This window comes from Carcharhinus amblyrhynchos, chromosome 10 (genome assembly GCF_965287045.1).
Source record: "Carcharhinus amblyrhynchos chromosome 10, sCarAmb.v2.hapA, whole genome shotgun sequence".
In the NCBI taxonomy this organism is placed as follows: domain Eukaryota; kingdom Metazoa; phylum Chordata; class Chondrichthyes; order Carcharhiniformes; family Carcharhinidae; genus Carcharhinus; species Carcharhinus amblyrhynchos.
The window spans coordinates 88,660,723-88,679,903 of record NC_137333.1 but is presented as its reverse complement, the minus strand read 5'-3'; the positions used below and the strand labels follow the sequence as shown (position 1 = coordinate 88,679,903).

Below are 19,181 nucleotides of genomic sequence, written 5' to 3'. Positions count from 1 at the left end.
TCAGTGTTCACTTAACACCAATCAGCACTCTCTCTTTAAGACAGAGTTTAAGTATTGTTTTTCTCTTGCACTGACATTCTTTCAAAGTGTCTTGATGAGTGCAAAACGAAAAGCTTCGACATGTCTTTTTTCAGAAATAAATAATAAATAAAAGAATGGATAATGGGTAAACCATGAACAATGAAAATCTGAATAATAAGCCAAAAAATAACCTGCAATGCATCACAGATCAGTCAACGTCTGACAAAGAACAAGATAGCTGGTGTCTCGATGGGGCATTTAATCAGAATTGAAAGCATTTTTAAGCATTTGATGGCCATTGTAGATTTGTTATATTAAAAAAAGAAAAACAGTGCAGGGAATCTGAAAGAAAATATTCAGCTGGTCAGGCAGTATCTGTGGAGAGAGAAAGGATTAACGTTTCCTGTCGATAACCCTTTACCAAAGCCAATTGTTACACATAGGGCCTGATTTTTCCATCAAGTTGCACCCGTTTCCGTGTGAGGCAAGTAGCGCGATTCGTGCCTGAGTCCGCGCCGGTTCCCCCTTTACCGAGGCAAGAAAATGGCCGCGATCAGGATCGCACCCGAAATGGGCTCAACGACCATTTAAATTTACTTAACGGGCTGCACGCCCAACCTTACCGGCACTGCCCCCTTTACCATCACGTTCACCCATCTAGAATCGGCGTGAAACACACATGCTCCACAAAAGTCCGAATCAGCCGCTCCAGTCAGTGAGGATGTAACTGCAGAGTGTCCAATGGCTCTCTGCTTGAGGGAGGGGATCCACTGCCACTCTGCCTGAGATCACTGAGGGGAAGGGGATGGCTGCTGACACTCTGCCTGAGATCAGTGAGGGGGAAGGGGATAAGAACATAAGAAATAGGAGCAGGAGTAGGCCATCTAGCCCTTCGAGCCTGCCCCGCCATTCAATAAGATCATGGCTGATCTGTCGTGTCTCAGTTCCACATTCCCGCCCTCTCCCCATAACCCTTAATCCCCTCGCTTATCAAAAACCCATCAACCCGCGTCTTAAAAATATTTAGCGAGGCAGCCTCCACCACTTCAACGGGCAGAGAATTCCAGAGATTCACCACCCTTTGAGTGAAGAAGTTCCTCCTCAACTCTGTTCTAAACCGCCCCCCTTTTATCTTGAGGCTGTGCCCCCTAGTCCTACTGTCCTTTCTGAGCGGGAAGAGTCTCTCCACCTCTATCCTATCCATCCCATTCATCATCTTATACGTCTCAATGAGATCTCCCCTCATTCTTCTAAACTCTAACAAGTACAAGCCTAGTTTATTCAGCCTCTCCTCATAGCTCAACCCCCTCAACTCCGGCATCAGCCTAGTAAACCTCCTCTGCACTCCCTCCAAGGCCAAAACATCCTTGCGTAAGTGCGGCGACCAAAACTGCACACAGTACTCCAGCTGCGGCCTCACCAATGACCTATACAGCTGCAGCAAGACCTCCCTACTTTTATATTCAATCCCCCTCACTATGAAGGCCAGCATCCCTTCCTGACCACCTCCTGCACTGCTGCCACTCTGCCTGAGATCAGTGAGGGGAAGGGGATGGCCGCTGCCGCTCTGCCTGAGATCAGTGAGGGGGAAGGGGATGGCCGCTGCTGCTCTGCCTGAGATCAGTGAGGGGGAAGGGGATGGCCGCTGCTGCTCTGCCTGAGATCAGTGAGGGGAAGGGGATGGCCGCTGCCACTCTGCCTGAGATCAGTGAGGGGAAGGGGATGGCCGCTGCCAGTCTGCCTGAGGTTAGAGAGGGGAAGTGGAGAATCCGCTGCCACTCTGCCTGAGATCAGTGGGAGGAAAGGGGGGATGGCCCTGCAATTAATCTGGAAGGTACTGGGGGGATAAGGGGTCAGTAATGTTGTGGGTAATATCTGTGAGAGCCAAGGGGAGGCATTATCCGGCTCAGGGGCGATGTGGCAGGACAGCTGCATTCTATCTTTTTTTTCTGTACATGTGCAGTTAGAGGTGCCGATCTGCAGGGTTTCGGGTGCAATAAGCCCCGCCCACAGGCTTGTGCAGCACAATTTGGAATTGCTGATATTTTTGCAGGCAGAGTGTGTATGGGGGAGCCAGAGAACGGGTCTAAAAGTCGGGTCTGAAACACTCCCAGTTTCAAGTCTGCCCAGCACTTTGAATCAAAATGGTAAAGTATGGCCCATTGGGCGGGATTTTTCAGCTCTGCTTGCCCCAAGGTCAGAAAATCCCATCCAAAGTCAATGAACCTTTGCATGGCCCATGTTCCGCCCACTATGAATTCTGTGGGGGGCGAGATGGGAAAACTTCCACCTATAGTATAGTCTGATGAATGTTTGAAATTGAAAGGAACAAGTTAGAAAGTTAAAAGATTAGCCCTATGATCAATTGAAGCAAGTTCGTAATTTAAAAACACATTTATAATATAACTTAAGCAGGTCCGTTGGCAGGGAGATTACCATTTTGGGTATGGATCCATCGAAACCAGAAACTAGATGGTAGCTAAGTTTCATCGAAGAAGCAAAACAAAAACCAGGGAGCATGGACAGAGTAGCAGCTGTTTGGCTCTCCAGCTCCTGTCACAATAAAGCAAAAAAAACAACATAAAATGAAAATAATTTTCTGAAAGTAATAATAAAAAATTAATGTGAGAAATGGAAAGGAAAATGGAAACTCCAGCTGAGGTTTAATGCTGCAAATGTCAGCGTCCAGAGCAGGGGGCAGCAGAGAGACTGAGCAAACTGAGGACAGGAGACTGAAATGTGTGGTGAGCTTGACTGGAAAAATGCAGGAGGCCAAAATGGGAACATTGAGAATGGGAATAGGAGTGAAATTGGAGTAGGGAAGTCACAAGAAGGCTAGAGGGCATAGTGGCATTCATCAAATTGATAATTGAATCTTTGTCTGATCTTTCCAGCGTACAGCATGTTACATCATGGGCACTGCAACTCTGAAGAGAAAGCAAAGCAAGATCTCCATCTTGCCAGCCTCTAAACAATGATGTTCATTGAAATCTCACTCTCAACAGGTAGGCAGATCCAAAGCCAAGGACCACAATAATCTAGATCTTTCTTTTGCCAATTTATTTCCTTCATATTGTCTCGTAACATTACAGATGATTCCTGGTGTAACCTGCTGTGATCTGCTGCAATGTCTTTGCTAATATTGCCAGCAAACTGACTGCTACGATGAGCAGCCTGGTTTGATTCATCTCCCGGACACACACTAGCCTCAATAATACAGCTGGTGTTGGACCCTTGCTGAGGAATTGGAAAATACGTAGCAGCACCAAGTCTCCATGCAATAAACAAGTATAGTTGGGGGCCCCACAATAATTCTTGCAGTACCATAAACCCAATTAAATTTGGTAATTTAAAACAAACAAATATAAAAGCTCAAAGATCGTATTTGTCAGACTGGAACCTTTAGTTGCCTATTAGGTCTGACATCTAAAATGCCTTATCTTTGACATTTCCATGTGAAGTTAAATTTAAGATCTCAGTTGTACACAATGATGGAACACATGCTGAGCATTATTTACTTGAGTTGTTAATTGGTTCCTTAGCACTTAACTGAATTATTCTCATGGCTGTTCTGCTGCTGAGCTCTCACTCTAGAGAATACAGCACATCTGTAAGTGCATTATTGCAGTGACATAACTTCCATTCATTCTTTTCCCAGGAGTTAAATGCATCCAATGTGAAATTAGCAATTCAGCAGTTACCGACTGGACATAAATATCACTGTTGTGACTATTAAACCATGGCTTTGACACAGAGCTTATTCACACAAAAAGTTAAAAGATCTTGGGTGGCCATATTCAATACAGCTTGAGTTCATCTCCTCTCTCTCACAGACACACATGCTTTAACACGCACGCACACACACTTGCTCATACACACAGTCAGCCAAGAGTGGTTAAATCTACTTTTAATCAGTCAGAGGTGGTGTTTGCAAGGCTACCACATGACTGCCCTCTGTCACCCAACACCTCAAATTTGAAATTCTTTTTGAATTTAAATCAGTCCCAGCTATTTCAGGGAACCTTTACATCTTGTGGCATCCAATCTAGTTTTATCCACATGTATCTTACAGGTGTGGCCTCTGGTGATCCATAGCCTATCCATTTGAGATAATTGGTCCATGTAAACACTCGATCCATTATTGCACCCTCCCTCGCAAACCCCCCCCAAGCAATCTGTTATCGCAGCAATAAATTATTTTTGCGCTTTGTCAGTGAGTAATATTTTCTTTTGAGATCTGTGCTACTGCTTCTCTTCAATGGGATATCTGCTCATTTCAACCCTAATGGAAGACTAACATTTTTGCCTGATCCCCTGCACGTAATTACCTGGGCTAGCTCTGTTTCCCTTGTTAAAAATCCAGTCCTTGTATTTATTACTCCACAAATCTCAATCAAATAGCCTGACTCTAAGCATTTCTGCAGTATAAGAGATTCAACTGAATCAATCTGGCACATAAAATGTTTTACACTGGGAATTAATCGTGCCCTTCTGTACTCTTTCGAAAACCTCAAATGTCCTCTAGGAGAAGACCGAGACAGGACACAGTATTCTAACTGAAGCAAATCTAAGGTCTTATATACAAGGATAAAATGTTCTTTTTAATTGTCTTTTGTGTACAATCTAGATTATTTTAGCCTCCTCATGGTACTTGCAATGAACCTTGAGAAAAATGATGCACTATAAACCCCAGATCTCTCTCTGTTGGCACTGGTTTCAGTTCTACTCTCTGTAGAATATTTGTATCCCTGTAAGATGCACGTATATTTAGCATTAGACCTCCCTCTTTTGTATAACACTTTTACAAGTTAGACATCATTTGTTAAACACATGCCCATTCTTCCAACATATAAATATGTTGAGTAGTCAAGCATCCTTTATAGACTTAACACTTGCACAAATCTTGTGGACTATTCTCCCAACACCATCTGTTCCTTCAATTAAAATAGTAAATAGCAATGATGTTAACACTAATCCCTATCAGACATTATTGGTAACAGGTTTTCAATCAAAATCTACTGGCGACAACTCTCTGCCTGGCTCAATTAATTCTCAGTCTGTTGAAGTAGGTTGACATTAGTCCACTACATTCCTACTTGTAGAAAAGCTTTCTGAAAGCCCGGGTGGACAATAACTATCAGGTTACATCCTATGTGACTGTGACAAGGTAAACTATCCCTCTTCAATCTGTCTGCAGTCTTTTGCACTGTAGACTATGCCACCCTCCTCAAATACTTCTCCTCTGTTGTCCAGCTTACTGGGACTGCCCCCAGCCAATTTCACTCTCATCAATTCAGCCATGGCTAAGAATCACCTGAAATAAATTCTCTTTACTCTCCAAAACTTACTGTTACCACTCAATTTGTTGTTTCCTTTATCCTAGTGACTTCTTCAAAAAGAGATTTCAATACGATGAGGGGATTTAATGGAGTACTGAGAAGTCATAGATTCAAAATTGTGGGCAAAGCATTGAGAAGGAGATGGGGTGATTTTTTTTTCACCCAGCTTGTCAATATCTGGAACACTCTGGAATCTGAAAAGGTGCAGGAGGCAGATTCCATAAAAAATTTGAGAGTTCAACAGGTGCTTTCAGAATGACAATCCCATTGTTTTGATCATTGATGGAGATCATGAAGAGCAACTAATCCACATTGAACTTCTCCAGTCACTGTGCAGAACCACTTTACATAAATAAAAAACCTCTGCTTGCAAGAAGGGTGACAATCCAGGATTCTATCTTATAAAGTAACCAACTGCACAACATCTTCTCAAATTTCTTTCTGAAAGTCCAAATAAATGTCAACAACACTCACCAAACTGAAAAACATTTGACCAGGTTGGTGAGACATGAGTTTCTTTTCCAGAAGCCACGTTGAGAGTCTCTAATATGCCCACCATGACCAGGTGGTCACATAGAACATCTCTAATGATTCTGAATAGCTTTTTAATCACTAAATTAATGGGTTGTAATTTTCTGGTTCTGGTTTGCCACCATTGTTAAATATTGGCTCTCCCCAGTTCATGGAAACAATCAAATGATGGAGATTGTCATCAACTTCAGGAAGCATAGTGGAGAACATATCCCTGTCTACATCAAGGGGAATGAAGTAGAAATGGTCAAGAGCTTCATGTTTTTAGTGTCCTGATCACCAACAACCTATCCTGGTCCCCCCATGCCGACGCTTTAGTTAAGGAAGCCCACCAACGCTTCTATTTTCTCAGTAGACTAAGGAAATTTGGCATATCAGCTACCACTCTCACCAATTTTTACAGATGCACCATAGAAAGCATTCTTGCTGGCTGTTTCACAGCTTGGTATGACTCCTGCTCTGCCCAAGACCGCAAGAAACTACAAAAGGTCGTGAGTGTAGCTCAGTCCCATTGTCAAAACAGCCTCCCATTCATTGACTCTGTCTACACTTCCCGCTGTCTCTGAAAAGCAGCCAGCTTTTTAAGGACCTCATGCGCCTCGGACGTTCTCTCTTCCACCTTCTTTCATCGGGAAAAAAATACAAAAGTCTGAGATTACATGCCAACCAACTCAAGAACAGCATCTTCCCTGCTGCGATCAGATTTTTGAATGGATCTACCTCGCATTAAGTTGATCTTTCTCTACACCCTCGCTATGACGGTAACACTCCATTCTGCACCCTCTCCTTTCCTTCTCTACGAATGGTATGCTTTGTCTGCATAGTGCGCAAGAAACAATACTTTCCACTGTGTACTAATACATGTGACAAATCAAGTCAAATCAGTCTGTAATGAACTATTGAATATGTAAGCAGGTGCTCACTGCACCCCATATCTTGCTCTGAGCGACCTGAGGTGAATGCTGTTGGAGCCAGCAGCCTGAGTAAATGGAGTAGGAGCGATCATAAGCAGGAGACGAAAAGACAAGGAGAAGCACTGTGGACAAACAATCATCAGGGGGATGTTAAACAAGTACATTATAAAGTGCTGTGAAGGAGTCATATGGACTTGAAATGCCAACCCAGTTTCCCTCTCCACAGATGCTGCCAGACCTGCTGAGTTTTTCCAGCATGTTCTGTTCTTCTTACATTTAAAGTGTGTATGTCATTGCTAACAAATTGAATCCTTTCAGCAAGACAGTATTTTACAATCAATGAAATAAAGACTTTCTACCTGAATACCAGAGAGGAGGATGTCTGATGAATGTTAACCTAGAAAGGAAAAAGGTAAATTAAATTCCATTTTTATGCTGCAAATATAGCTCATTTGAATTTTGAAATTTGGAAAAGTTTGATTGAGAAAAAGAACTCACAAAGTATAAAACACTTGGTGCTTAGAGACAACTTGAAATTATAATTAATAAACTTAATGGCTAGGATATATGGAGGTTTGCAATGTACCAAAGAGGGGCTGTTGGTGGGACAAGCGTGCATCAACAAAACCTGCCAGCTCTTATCACATCACCTAATCACTTCCAGCTATCCCATCCTGAATACCATTCGTTGGTGTTAATACTCTTTCTGACATCAATCCTAAACGTCCCTTTCACTAATTTTAACCCATGTCCCCTTGTTGTCATATCCGGCATGTCTTGGATGCAGTCAAAAATCATATACATCCTTTAAACAACCTAGCGCCTGAAATACAGGATGAGATAGGAATTAGATCTTGCTAGTTAGAAATGTAGAAAACCAGAACAGGAGCAGGCCATTCGGCCCTTTGAGTCTGCTCTGCCATTCAACATGATCATGGCTCATCGTCTATGTTAACACCATACTCCAGTGCTCTCCTCATATCCCTTGACACCTATAGGATTCAGAAATCTATCTATTTCCTTCTTAAATATATTCCACGATTTGGCCTCCTCAGACTTATGTGATAGAGAATGCCACAGGTTTATCATCCTCTTAGTGAAGACATTTTTCCTCATCTCAGTCTTAAGTGGCCTATCCCATATCCTGAGACCGTGACCCCAGATTCGCCAACCAGAGGAATCTACATTGCTGCATCCAACCTGTCCAGTTCTATCAGAATCTTATACACTTCAATGAGGTCTCCTCTCATTCTTCTAAATTCTATTGAATACAGGTCCAGTCGACCCAATCTCTCCACATAAGACAATTCTGCCATCCCAGGAAACAGCACTCCCTCTATGGCAAGTATATCATCTCATAGATGAGACCAAAACTGCATACAATACTCCATGTCTGGTCTCACCAACGCCCTATACAGCTGCAGTAAGTCATCCCTGCTGCTCTCTCAATGAAGGCCAATATACCATTTGCCTTCCTGACTGCTTGCTGCATCTGCAAGCTTGCTTTAGTGACTGGCGTACTAGAACACCCAGGTTCTTCTGTCAACATTTTCCAATCTATCACCATTGAAATAATATTGTTTCTCCATACAAAATGAATAACTTCACATATATCCATGTTATACTGCATGTTAAGTATTTACCCACTCACTCAACTTGTCTAAATCACCTCGGAGCCTCTTAGCATCCTCCTCACCATTCACATTCCCATTAGGTTTCCTTTCACCAATAAACCAGCAAATATTACTTTGGTTCCCTCATCGAAATCACTGATGTATATTGTGAACAACTGGGACCCAAGCACTAATCCCAATAGAACCCCATTAGCCATTTTGAAAAAGACCCATTTATTCCTACTCTCTACTTCCTGTCTGCTAACCAATTCTCAGTCCATGCCAGTATATTCCCCCAATCCTGTGCTTTAATTTTGCACACTAACCTTAAACTCTCTGAAAATCCAAATACATCACACCCACGAGTTCACACTTACCTATTCTACTACTTATGTCTTCAAAAAACCTCTGTAGGTTTGTGAAAATGATTTCCTTTCATAAATCCATGTTGATTTTGGCTAATCCTGTTGAAATATCCTGTCATTGCAGAAGTTGGCATTTTTCCTACTACTGGTGTGAAGCCAACTGGTCTGTAATTCCGTTTTCTCCCTCCTTCCTTTTTTAAATAGCGGGATTACATTTAACACCCTCCAGTCTATTATTACTTGAAAGGTTGAATGAAATGGATCACTATTTCAATGCCCTTTCAACCGTGACTTGAGCTTCCATATTCACAATCCCTCTACCACTAAGGCAGTCTTTCTCCTCCACAGCATCATCCGCTTGCACCCCTACCTTAAATCATCTGCTTCTGAAACCCTCAGCATTTATCGCACTCAGTTTTGAATGTTCCAACGCTCTCCCAGCGAGTCTCCCATCCACCATATGCATCAATTTAGTCAAACCTTTGCTGACTGTATCTCATCCTGCACCAAGTGCCACTCACTCACTGATCATCTCTGCCCATGCTGGCCTAATATTGCTCCTCATTCTCTTAAAGCTTCAAATTTAATATTGTCATCATTATGTTTAAACCCCTTTATGGCCCTGCCCTCATTGGTTCTGTAACCTTTACCAGCCCTTCAAGCTTCAGAGAATTCAGGGTTCCAATTGCCCAACTCCATATGCCTCATGCTTGCTTGACACCCCATTCATCACTCTCCAAGCACCTGCTCCATCTCTACTGCTGTGTGTATCATTACAAGGTGCTCAGCAGCAACTCACCAAGGCCTCTTCAACAGCACCTTCCAAACCTATGAACTCCACCATGTAAAAGGGCAAGAGAAACATGGGAATGCACCACCTGCAAATTCCCCTTCAAGTCAGACACCATCCTGACTTGGAAACATATTGCTGGTCCTTCAGAACTGCTGGGTTAAAATCCTGGAAATCTTGTCCTAATAGCACTCTAGGCATACTTACACCACATAGAATTCCTACAGTGCAGAAGGAGGCCAATCAGCCCATAAAGGCTGCACTGACAACAATCCCCCCAGGCTTTTTCCTGGAACCCCATGCATTTACCCTGCTAATCGTCCTGACACTAAGGGGCAATTTAACATGGCCAATCCACCTAACCTGCACATCTTTGGACTGTGGGAGGAAACCAGAGCACCTGGAGAAAACTCACACTGACATGGAGAGGACTGCACACAAAGCCAGATTTGATCCCAGGTCCTTGACACAGTAGGGCAGCAAAGCAAATCACTGTGCCACCGTGCCATCTATAGACTGTAGTAATTAAAGAACATGGCATATCAACATCTTCTCAAGGGCAACTGGGGATGAGAAATAAATGTTGGCCTTGTTCGTTAAGCCCACATATAATGAACAAATAGATAAGAAACCTCCCCAAAGAGAATGATGGATAGTAATTTAACCTAGACTAATCGGTCACATCCCCAATCAGTTGCCATGTCACACTGATAGTAAATTGGTGACAAATTGTTTTGTTGCTCTCTTAGTTAGGGAGGATACACGACACAAGAGAACAAGGTCATAAAAGAGGATAAATAAATTATAAACATAAGTGATTCTGGTGCATATTTTAAATGTCATGGACGTCATCCATTAAAAAGCCTGTAAGAATGAAATTGTCTGCCATCAAACCTTCTATATTAAACAAAAATATTAATCTTGATCACACTTTATTGCAAAACCTTTTAAGAGTTCAACATTCAGGGCTTCGAAAAAATATTTCACTGAGCAAACATTTCATTTTAAATAGCAGGCTTTTTAAAGAGTTTTATGTTCTCCATTGCAAAACAAGCTTTACAAGCAGGTTAGTTCAAAACAAGCATGGGCCAGAATTTTTAGATGGTGGGAGGTTCATGATCAGGGGTGTGGGGGTGTTTGGTCGGGAGGTCTGGAGCTGTCAGGAGGACAGTTAGGAGAGTTGAGGGAGGTTTGGGGAGTGCAAAGGGGAGAATCTGGGGAGTCGTCGGGGGGAGATGAGAACCTTGGGGATCATTCCAAGGGCTACAGGTCACCATACCCTAAGGGAAGACACCCTCAGTCAAAAGGATAATTCTGATGGAGGCACTTTCCATGCCTTCCTGCCTGAGATTGAATTTGGTTCAGTTTTGGGTTTCACCCGCTCATCTATCATTTGCCTGCCAACCTAAAGAGTAAGGATAGACAGGAAGGGCAAAGGCGGGCTCCCCTTCCAAGGCCCTGCCTGTATACGTGCAAAATCGTGACCAGGTTGGGGAGGACAAGAGCATAAAGTTCTGGTCACGTTCTGTATTTTGTGCCACTGGTTCTTGTTAACCCCAGAGCCAAGGTATACAGACCCAAGCTCAGCAAAGTTTAACACATGTAAAACTTGCATAATTATGGCGCATCATCTTCATTATCCAAACAAAAGGAAACACTTTTTTAACACTTCTTACTGTGGACACATAATAAAGTGCATACTTTTGCCACACTATGTTAACTCATTATTACAATTACAGAGCTCTTCTTTGAGGGTTTTCCCTGCCTGTTTGATGCTCTGTACGACAAAGCTTAAAAAAAACTTAATTAAAAGCTTCCAATCTACTGAGGAGGCTTTCAGACCCATCCATAGCCAACAATCTGCTCTGAAAGCTCTGTTCATATTTTGATGGCTGTGACAAATTCCACCACAGCACCTGAGGCAATCCCCAACATTCTAAAACAATCAATAAAATTCTAAATAAAACAATATTGTTTAGAAATGTCAATTTGCCCATCTCTCAACTTTAACTGACCATTTAAAAAATTCCAACATCCACATCTTCATCAAAACAGTCCTTCCTTGGGCCATAACCTGTGCGCCAAGTTCCGTTGAAATCGTGCGCTGGTTTTTGAGATATATGGTGTACTTAGAAACAGGCTAACTGAAGGTGAAAACATTACCCCCACCTATCTTCAGCGGCAGAGGTTTGAGAAAGAGTCTGATTGGGCTAATTGGTGCTAATTAGAAATCGTCATGCTCTCAGGATAAAGATTCAGCCATTTAAGATGAGAGGGGTGAGATTGTCACTCAGAGGGTTGTGAATCTTTGAAGTTCTCTATTGCACACGACTGTGGACCTCATGGGGGGCATGGTGGCGAGCACTTCTGCCTCGCAGCTCCAGGGACCCAGGTTCAATTCTGGCTTTGGGTGACTGTCTGTGTGGAGTCCTGTGTCTGTGTGGGTTTCCTCCGGGTGTTCCGGTTTCCTCCCACATTCCAAAGATGTGTGGATTAGGTTGATTGACCGTTTTAAAATAACCCTAGTGTCAGGGCAGTTAGCAGGGTAAATACATGGGGTTTTGGGAATAGGGATTAGGTGCAATTGTGATCAGTGCAGACTCGATGGACTGAATGGCCTCCTCCTGCACTGTAAGGATTCTATGATTCTATGTATATTCAAGATTGAGATCAATAGATTTTTGGAAACTAAGAAAATATAGGAGTAGGCAGGAAAGTGGAGATGAGATCGGATGTCAACCATGATTTTACTGAAAAGTGGAGTCTGCTCAAGGGGCTGGATGGCCTATTCCTATTTCTTAAGATTTTTTTAATATTCAGACCAGCTCTCATGCTCAGCAGTTAAGATGAAAATGAGTTTTTGTGAATCATAGCCAGGTACTCTTGATAAGAGTGGGAGTGAGAGGGAGAAACAGAACAAAGGCTGTACTATTCCAGAACAGATTGGTAAATTGTAGGTTTCACAACAGGTGGTTCCATTTATCAATCCCTACCTGAAGACTGTAGCTGCAGCTTGTTTTAAGAGGGTGACATGTCTTTCACACAGGATCTGCAAGTAAGATTTACCATTACATGGTGAGAAATACTGTGAAATCAAAATTTTGGCTGCTTTATTAAACTGAAATCAACTGCACTTTTTAAACTGAACCAGTCACAGTTTAGCGCATCAGTTAACATGAAATGTAGAAAACAACTGTTTAGTTAAACGAGGAGAGTGAGTTTTCTCTCCTATTCATGGGCAACAGTCACCCATTGCCTCAATCAAGTATGCATTATTCATGTGTGGGCCTTGATTGTGCCAAAAGCTTTTATTTCTGACTGCCACTGCAGTAAGGTCCATTCTCGTGTCCATCCATTACTAGTGCACACTTCCAGCAGAGTGCTAGGAAGCAATCAACAACTGACTAAATTTTTCGCCACAAAATATGAGGCACTGAGGCCAACTGTAGCACTCCTACTACTCCCCAGTAGAACCCCAAGATCTTCCTAGTATCCTTACAGTGCAGAAGGAGGCTATTCGACCCATTGAGTCTGCATTGACCACAATCCCACCCAGGCCCTATTCCCTTAACCCCACACGTTTTCCCTGCTAATCCCCCTGACACTAAGGGGCAATTTAGCATAGCCAATCAACTTAACCCCCACATCTTTCTTTGTACTGTGGGGGGAAATCCACGCAGACACAGGAAGAACATGCAAACTCCAGACAATCACCCGAGGCTGGAATCAAACCTGGGTCCCTGACACAGTGAGGCAGCAGTGCTAACCACTGTGTGGCCATGTTACCCCATTCCTCTTCTTTATGGCTCAGCTACTCATTTAGATAAATTCAGAGACAATGAATTAGTAAAGAGCTGATCTATCTGTCAAACAATAATGTTATATAAGAAAATTTTTAAAAACTGACTGAAAATCTGCTCTAAAGAATTGTGTTGAAGTTATGCAACGCACAGTGAAACACAGAAACAAAACCTGCCATGTCTCATACTTAGCCGTAAGATTTGCTCACTCTGGTGAAATATAATCTATTTTGTATTATGTCAGACTCTACAAAATAAAATATTGCTGTACATGGAGTTACTATTTTTGAATGGGCTGAGTGAAACTATCTAATTTGTAAACTGAATGTCACTCAATCATGCCTTATGATATGGACTAATGTTGCTCAAGATGGTAAATTTTCACCAGCAGAAAAGAAAACATTTGATAACAAAAACTGGTTTCTTTTCCAATTAAATTCTGGAACTTGGCAAAAAAGGATTTCATTGGGATGGGGGGGAGGTTGGTATAGTGGAATAGACAGCTTCAAGAAAGATCTCCTCATTGTTATTGTCAGCACGACTTAGCTGGTTGCAGTGGATTAAAGTCTCAGTGCCAGACTGCAGCACAAATATTTAGGCTTAGCTCCAACGGAGTACTGAGGAAATGCTGCACTGTCAGAGATGCCAAATCAGTGCCAATTCCACTCTCTCAGTTGGAGATAAAATATCTAGTGGCGCTATCTTAAAGGAGAGCAGTTTGGTTTACCCTGATGTTACAGCCAGTATGTATCCCACAATTAACATTAGCTGGTCATCATTATGTTGCTGTTTGATTAGTTTAGTTTATTATTATTGTCACAAGTAGGTTTACATTAACACTGCAATGAAGTTACTGAAAATTCCCTCATCGCCACACTCCGGCACCTTTCTGGGTTACAGTGAGGGAGAATTTAGCGTGGCCAATGCACCCAACCAGCACATTTTTCAGACTGTGGGAGGAAACAAACCAGAGCACCCAGAGGAAACTCACACAGACACGGGAGAACGTGCAGACTCCACACAGTGACCCAAGCCGGGAATCGAACTCAGGTGCCTGGTGCTGTGAGGCTGCAGTGCTAACCACTGTGCTATCTGCCACCCCTATTATCATCATGCCATTTGTGGGAGCTTGTTGGGCACAAATTGGCTGATGTTCCTTGCACTACAAGTGACTACACTTGGCGGTAAAGCACTTTGAGCTGTCCTGTGGTCACATTAGGCACTGTAGACCTGGTGGACATGTGGACACTGGGATAACATGGATACAAAAGGATCATGTGTCAGAAGCACAGGAGTTCCCCTGGGCACAGGGGCACACAGAGCATCTAAGAGCTGCTAAATATTATCAATAAATCCCTGGTCACCAGTTGCTGCCACTCAAGGCTTCTACAGGCCCACACAAGTGCAATTCCTCCCCACATTAAATGTGCAGACTCCACACAAACAGTGACCCAAGCCGGGAATCAAACCCAGGTGCCTGGTACTGTGAGGCAGCAGTGCTAACCACTGTACCATCTGCCACCCCTATCACCACCATGCCATTTGTGGGAGCTTTGAAGCCCTTTTATTAGAGCCCTACAGTGCAGAAAGGCGCTATTCGACCCATTGAGTCTGCACCGACCACAATCCCACCCAGGCCCTATTCCCCTAAACCCACACATTTACCCTGCTAATCCCCTGACACTAAAGGGCAATTTAGCATTGCCAATCAACCTAACCCGCACATCTTTGTACTATGGGAGGAAACCCCTGCAGACACAGGGAGAATGTGCAAAATCCACACAGACGTTCTGTGATTTGTGGGAGGTTTTGCTTAGAAGCCTGTGTGTGGTGAAATTGGGATGTGTGTCACTCAGGACCACTGGAAGATTGCTGGCAACCCTGAGAAATGTTATTATTTTCCTAAACTCCAGCCCAGCTGCCCTTGGGCCCACTCTTCCCCCCCTCCCCAGACCACCCACACTGGGGTGCAGATTGTGAATCTACAGTGCTGACTGATACACTGACACCACAAACATGTCTTGAAACCTGAAACGGTCCTGCTATATATATACACACACATATGCCATAAATCAAAATCACCTTCGTTAGAACAGGATTCATGGTTCAGACAGTCAGAGATGAACTGACTACTTCATGTCCTTCACACAAATCTCTCCCCCTCCCGAAAGCCGCCCGGAAAACTCCCACCCCAGCAACCAAGCCGGAGAAGATGCGTTCCGGGTAGAAAAGCGCAGCTCGCTTTCAGCCTGAATAGCGCGTAATGCAATAATGTCATGAAAATAATTTCCATTTTTAAGGAAGAAATTAAATAAAATCGTAAGAAGTAACTAAATATGTGGGTCAAGAGATTTTCCAGGGGAGGAAGCAAATGTATTTTATAATGATATGTTTATTCTTTGTTGAACTAAATTAACTGATAGTTAATATTCAGTCACCACCCCCGTAAACCATATGTACCTTTGCAAAGAAAAATAACCCTACTCGTTTAATGAGTCGAATCTATCGTTTTTTCCTCTATTATATAATTCATTATATACCTGTGGTAAGGGAGTGGCCATCTGGCTCTTTTAAGGCATCAGAAAATAAAATTATTTTTGCCTGACTGGGTTTGAATGGATAGTTTGTAGACAACATCTAGGTGATCTCACAGACTTATGGCACATTTCTATACATGTGTGTACAATAATTTATGCAACTTATTTCAATAAAGCAGGTAAAAGAACTGCATTTAATACAACAAATAAATTATACAGCACAGAAGGTTCATTTTGCACCTCCACTGATGATCTCATACTCCCCCAATTTCTCCACATCCCAACAATTTTTTCTTCTTTTTCAACAAGGCATTTTATCTAGTTCCTTTTTTGTGATAATCCCCATGATCTGCATGGGGAATCATTAATTGAGCTCCCACTTGGGCTCATTGAATATGATCTCACTGGGGAATGATAATGAGCAAACCAGGTGGAGCTTGTATCCCGATCCCCATCTAAAGCAAGACTCTTCCTGCAAGTGCAGTCCCTTCACTGCTGACCGCAGGGGTTTTTTTTTGAAGGTGGCCATTGAATTTGTATCCACCACTCTATCAAACATTGCATTAATCCAAATTCCTAATATGTAACAATGGAATATATTTATACAGTGAGAGAATACTGTATTTCCCAATGAAACATTGGACTGAAACCTCATCTGCCCTCTCTGGTGGACATCAAAGATGATGTGGAGATGCTGGTGTTGGACTGAGGTAAAACAGCCACCTGACGAAGAGACAGGCTGTCCCGAAAGCTTGCGGCGTTTGCTACAAATAAACCTGTTTGGACTTTAAACTGGTGTTGTGGGACATCAAAGATCCCATGGTATTATTCCAGGGAAGGGAAGGGGAGTAGCCTGACCAATTCCTCAGATTGCATCACAAAAGCAAATCTGGTCATTTATTACATAGCTGTTTGTGGGATCTTGCTGTACATAAAATTGGCTGTTATGTTTCTTCCATTACAGCAGTGACCATATTTCAAAAATACTTCATGGATTTTAAAATGCTTTGAGATGTCAGTGGTTGTGAAAGGTATTAGGCAAATGCAACTCTTTGGTACTGCCATAATAGCATGCCCATGCCAATCTGGCAGTACCAATCTGGACCAAGCCCTAGTGGGAGCCTCATAGAAGACAAGAGGGAATTCATTTCGATGTGGTGGTGGCCAGGAATGGATGGAGGAGCTGGGGATGCTAATGATGGCCAATGTGGGAACTGGTGGTGGAGGTGGGTGGCAGCTCAGACTGAGGGGGGATGGGTGGATTTGTTGGGGGGGGGGTGAAGGGGCCGATGATTGGGGGTGGGCAGAGGGGATGATGACTGGAGGGGGTGTGGGAGGAAAGGGCCAATGATCAAGGAGGGGGGAAGAAGCTGATGATGGGTGGGGGGTGGGGGGTGGGTGGTGGGTGGTGGGGGAGAGGTAGAGAAAACGTTAGACTTTACTTAGATTTTACCTCCTCCCTTCTATAATTTCTACCCCAGGCATAAAACTTGCTAACTTTCACTATCCGAATTAATTTGTTACAGGGGTTGCTGATGTTTGTGAAGTAAATCAACATGAGCCACTGTCTGCAGATTACAGTGTTTTACAGCGGTCTGAATTTGACTCCAGCCTTGCGTGATGGTCTGTGTAGAGTTTGTACATTCTCCCCACATTGGCATGGGTTTCCTCCGGGTACTCCAGTTTCCTCCCACACTCCAAAGATGTGCAGGGTTAGGTGGATTGGCCATACTAAATTACCCCTTAGTGTCCAAAGTTGTGTAGATTAGGGAGATTAAATCAAAAAAAAAGTTTTCTGCAGAAAAATGAGGATGCAATTGACTTTTATTGAAGATAATTAATTGGATGGAGGAGGCTGCTAATTTAACAATTTGTGCTTTATAATCTTTATAAGCTATATGGTCTTTACTCACTGTTTAAATTTCACTCAGAGTTAACTCAGATAAAAACTGACTCTTATTTTAAGTTATTGTGAGTTGTTATTCTGTTGGTTAAAGGTAACTATACATCAGGCCAACCAAACATGATGGTGTCATTTGTTTTGTGCTTTCCTTGGTTGGGCTGTGGGGAGGGATGATCAGCTAATGGGGATCATCCTAAAGTGTCAACTCCTTTAATAGTTTGTGCAACAATGAAAAAGTTTTACACTATCAATGCAATGCTTGTAGAAATTTGAGTCATTACATTGTGTTATATAATGTATAATTAAACATTTATATTTATAGTCTCAAATGAGGGACCGCTGAATAGACTTACAAACCAGGTCCTTTATGGATAGAATCTTCAAATTACTTCAGGGCAGAAGAGGTCCATTCAGCCCATTGAGTCTGCACCAACAACATATTTACCCTGCTAATGCCCCTGACACTGAGAAGCAATTTAGCATAGCCAATCAACCTAACCTGCATATCATTGGACTGTGGGAAGAAACTGGAGCACCCAGAGGAAACTCACACAGACATGGGGAGAATGAGCAAACGCCACACAAATTAACTCTTTGTTTCCTATATTTTGTTTGTCTAGGACTTTGTGATGAAGTACTTTACTTGAGAAACTTTGTTTTTTTTATTGTCTAATGAGTTAATGACTGCATGTTTTTAACTAACAAGGCATACTGCTATCTAATACTGTGAACTATGTCACCAAAGGCCGGAATTGAACGCAGGTCCCTGGTGCTGTGAGGCAGCTGTGCTAACGACCCTGCCAGGCTCAGACAAAATTCTTCATTGCCACTAGTGGGGGTGTCAAAATCACTGAGGGCGGGTCCCTTCTCCCCCATAGCTGTTTACTCAACCCCAATATATTCACACAGCTTTTAACTGAAGTCTCTGAGCCTTCCTAGAAAGCTCAGATGCTCTGAAACCCTCTCTATTCCATTGAAAACCTTTAATCTCTTAAAAGTTTTCTACTCAGCTTCCATTAGTGGCAATTGAGAATTTTGTCATCTATGTCTGCCTTTGTTGCTAAGCCTTCAGACAATGGAGGAAAACAATATTTGAATATTTTCCTGTCAGAAAGGACAAGGTAAAGAATGAGACAAATATGAGAATATCTTCAGTATTGACTAGTCCAACTGGCCTTGTATTGTTATTGCTGTAGTCCTGCCAAGTATATATTCTTGGTGCCAAATTCTTCCTCATCTACTTGATGTCATTTGTAATATCAGCGGAAGGTTCCACGTGAATACTAACATCTAGCCCTCTCCCTCTGCTACCTCTCAATCCCTCTACTGGCTTAGTTTTGTTAGCTTGCTTGCTTGACATTCAGTTCT

General features: G+C 42.7%; 1 protein-coding gene across 2 annotated transcripts in view; it reads right to left on the bottom strand.

Moving 5' to 3' along the window:
- Positions 1 to 15,541, bottom strand: part of mrpl48 (mitochondrial ribosomal protein L48) — a 42,090-nt gene extending 26,549 nt beyond the window's left edge. The window contains exons 1-3 of one of the 2 annotated variants that reach the window (XM_080197956.1): positions 15,456 to 15,541; positions 12,567 to 12,622; positions 7,162 to 7,202 (exon numbers count right to left, since the gene is read on the bottom strand). In XM_080197956.1, coding sequence (XP_080054082.1) covers positions 7,162 to 7,202; positions 12,567 to 12,622; positions 15,456 to 15,476 — 118 coding nt within the window. In that variant the 5' untranslated portion in view covers positions 15,477 to 15,541. The remainder of the gene's footprint in view (positions 1 to 7,161; positions 7,203 to 12,566; positions 12,623 to 15,455) is intronic. The other variant, XM_080197958.1, reaches the window with a different exon arrangement.
- Between the last annotated feature and the right edge of the window lie 3,640 nt (positions 15,542 to 19,181).